The following is a 3,152-nucleotide window of genomic DNA, read 5'->3' as shown; positions in this document are numbered from 1 at the left end:
TATATATATATATATATGCTTGTTTTGCTTTCGCCCTCTTTCCTTCTCTGTTTTCCCCTCGTTCCCCCACCTTCCCCTTCACTGCCTCCTTCCAGGACAGGCGCAGACGCACCACAACAGAGGCAACGGCGGGACGGGAGGAGGAAGAAGAAGAAGAGGAAAGGAGGACGCAGTCAACATGAGTGCTGGAGCAGCAGCAGTAGATAGACAGATGGACAGACAAGCGGAGTACATATACGTGAAAGGGACAGTGTGAGAGAAAAAGGTCTCAGAAATATAAGCCGGCCTCGATGATACTGAGTGACCGAATCATTTGCATAGAAAACATTTTTCATTTGTTTTTTTATTATTTTTCCTTTTATTTTCTTTTTCTTTTTTTTTTTCGCCACTTTCGAATTTCGCACACTCCCTGTGCGTTTTTGTCTCTCCCTCTCTCTCTCTCTGTGCGTGCTTTTATATATTTCGGTTTGATTGCCTCCAGAAGAGCCTGGCGGCCTCAAGAAAGTAGGATCTAAGAAGCAGAACCTTTGCGCCCTCCTCTTCCTTCTTTTTTTTGTTTTGCTTTTTTTTTTCTTTTGCTTTTTTATTTTTGTTTTAAATTCGTCTTTATGCCCTCTTACTTAAATTCCTCAGTTCTTCTTAGGGGGGCTTCACATATCTCTCTGGTGGTTTTTCTCCCCCTCTGTGTGTTTTCGTTTCTTTTCTTCTTCTTCTTCTCTTAGTTCTTTTCCTTTCGCTGTCATATACTTTCCGCTCAGCAGTTTGCGTGAAGGCGGCTGTAAATGTCCTCCGTCGCTGCCCGACCCCGGCGAAGTCGCGGGAATGCGGAACAACAACGGCCATAACAGCAGCAGAGAGGGATGAAGAGAGGGAATTGGTTGGGGAAGGGGGTGGGTGCGTGGATGGCGACGTGCGCTGCTGCTCCAAGCATTTACTGCACGCGCAATCACGGGCAGGCGGGGGGTGAGGAGAGCAAGAGAGAGAGAGAGAGAGAGGGACCGTGCGAAGAGGCGAGGAAACAAATAATCTAACAAATACACGTAGAGAAAATACATGGACGCGTGGGGTCTGCTTCCACAGAGGCACACTCCACCCCACAGGAGGGTGGTGAGTGTGCGTGTGTGTGAGAGTGAGGGAGGGTGAGGGAGATGCCACAAAGAAAAAAAAAAATCACCAATAAAACAACATCACCATGGGGAAGGGAAGGAAAGCGGCACCAATAGCAGCAGCAGTAGCGGCCCTAAGACTATTACAACACAAACCCTGACTTCCTCTTTCACTTTACATTCATATCCAGAAATAATTATGCGTCACACATGTCCAGCAGGCCGTGTTCCTCCAGTGACTGCCGCAGGAGGGCTTGCATCGCATCGATAGGCCGCTGCACTGGCGCTGTCACGTTCTTCAAGAATGGGTGACACAGCGCCTCGTGCGCCGTTAGCCGATGCGACGGCTCGTATTGAAGTAATTTCCGCAGCAAGTCCACGCCGTCGTCACCGGCGCGTTCACGGAAGTGTGACACCTCCAAGTACTCACCTAGCGCTGGCGGGAACTGTAACTCGGGGCGGAAGTTGTACTCCTTCCGTGGAGGATCCATCGATTCGTTATTAATATTGTTTTGGTTGATAGTGCTGTTGCAGATGGTGTCCCCGTCCGATGAGTGCGCGGAGACTCCAGCCGCATTGGGCTCGTTGCTGCTGTGCCGTGTCGCCTCCTGTTGGACGTTCTTCGGCCGCCGCGCAGCAACGAAGTCTTGCTGTTGTTGATGGGCACTCGTCGTCCGTAGCTGCTCCCGCACAAACTCCGTTGCCGCCTCAATCATTTGTGTGACTTTCGGGTAACTCATCATTGATGGCCACGTCTCCGGTGTGGGTGTACCGAGCAGGTGGAAAATGCGGACGAGTTGATCCACGTCGGTGCGCCCGCTCAGCAGCGGCTTGCCGGTGAACATCTCCACAAAGATGCAGCCGATGGACCACATGTCCACTGCAAATCCGTAGAGCGCCGACCCCATTATCACATCTGGGCTCCGGTACCACAGCGACACGACGTCGTGGGAGTACTTCTTCACCGGGATGTTCTCCACCCGCGCCAAGCCATAATCGCCCAGCTTCACCACGAGTTGAGTGCCATCGTTTCCACTTCCATCGCCGCTGGCGTTGTCAGCGGGTTTTCTGCCGTCGTCGTTGTTGTTGTTGTCCTTGTTATTGTGGTCTACCGAGGCGCCGCGATTAGACCCGGCATTGTGGGCGGGGTTGGCACCGTTGCTAAGACCCTGTGGTATCGCCACTGGAGCACCATCGCCCCTAACAGTTGCTGTTGAGCCGTTATTCGCGCCTCGTCCGACGCGATTAATGTTGATGAGGACGTTCTCCGGCTTCAAGTCGCGATGCACAACGCTGCGACGGTGCATGTAGCGCAGCCCTAAGAGCATCTGCTTCAATATCTGCGGCGCCTCACGTATCACGCTGCCGCGATTGCGCTCCATGTACTTCTTAAGGTCACACTCGCAGTATTCGAATATAAGCGTCATCTTGGGCGGCTCGAAGAGCACGTCATGGAAACACACAATATTCTTGTGCCGGAGCTCCTTGAGGAGACACACCTCACGGATGGCGGTCGCGGGCACGCCCTCATCCTCGCTGCTGACTATCATGCGCTTGAACGCGACGATCTGCCCCGTGGCGAGCTCCTTTGCTTTGTAGACGACGCCGTACGTGCCCTCACCGAGCTTCTCGAGGCACCGCAGCCGATTCACTGTCGACATGTGCCAACAGCAACGCAACGGAGAGATACGAAGGGATATTTATTTTAATATATATATATATATNCCGATTCACTGTCGACATGTGCCAACAGCAACGCAACGGAGAGATACGAAGGGATATTTATTTTAATATATATATATATATATATATATATATATGTGTGTGTGTGTGTGTGTGTGTGGATATGGGCGGGAACAAAAGAGCGAGCCACACACGTATCCTTCCTTTGCACACCACGGAGCACTCAACACGTACACTCTGCGCAACAAGGACTAAATGCGCCACTATGTGACGCACACGCAGACATGAGGAGGAAAGAGACAGCATGAGGGAGAGAGAGAGAGAGAGAGAGACAGCATGAGAGCACGCGATGGAATGAAGACA

The 3,152-nt window shown here is 51.7% G+C and overlaps 1 protein-coding gene across 1 annotated transcript; it reads right to left on the bottom strand.

The window, feature by feature from the left end:
- Positions 1–1,303: 1,303 nt before the first annotated feature.
- On the bottom strand, positions 1,304–2,767 carry DQ04_03271050 (putative protein kinase; the record flags this gene model as incomplete). Its single annotated transcript, XM_009312686.1, has 1 exon — positions 1,304–2,767. The coding sequence occupies one exon, from the start codon at positions 2,765–2,767 to the stop codon at positions 1,304–1,306; it is 1,464 nt and encodes a 487-aa protein (XP_009310961.1).
- Positions 2,768–3,152: the final 385 nt, after the last annotated feature.

The sequence above is a fragment of the Trypanosoma grayi genome, assembly GCF_000691245.1.
Source record: "Trypanosoma grayi strain ANR4 Tgr_327_V1, whole genome shotgun sequence".
Lineage (NCBI taxonomy): Eukaryota > Euglenozoa > Kinetoplastea > Trypanosomatida > Trypanosomatidae > Trypanosoma > Trypanosoma grayi.
This window is presented reverse-complemented; position numbering and strand designations above follow the sequence as displayed.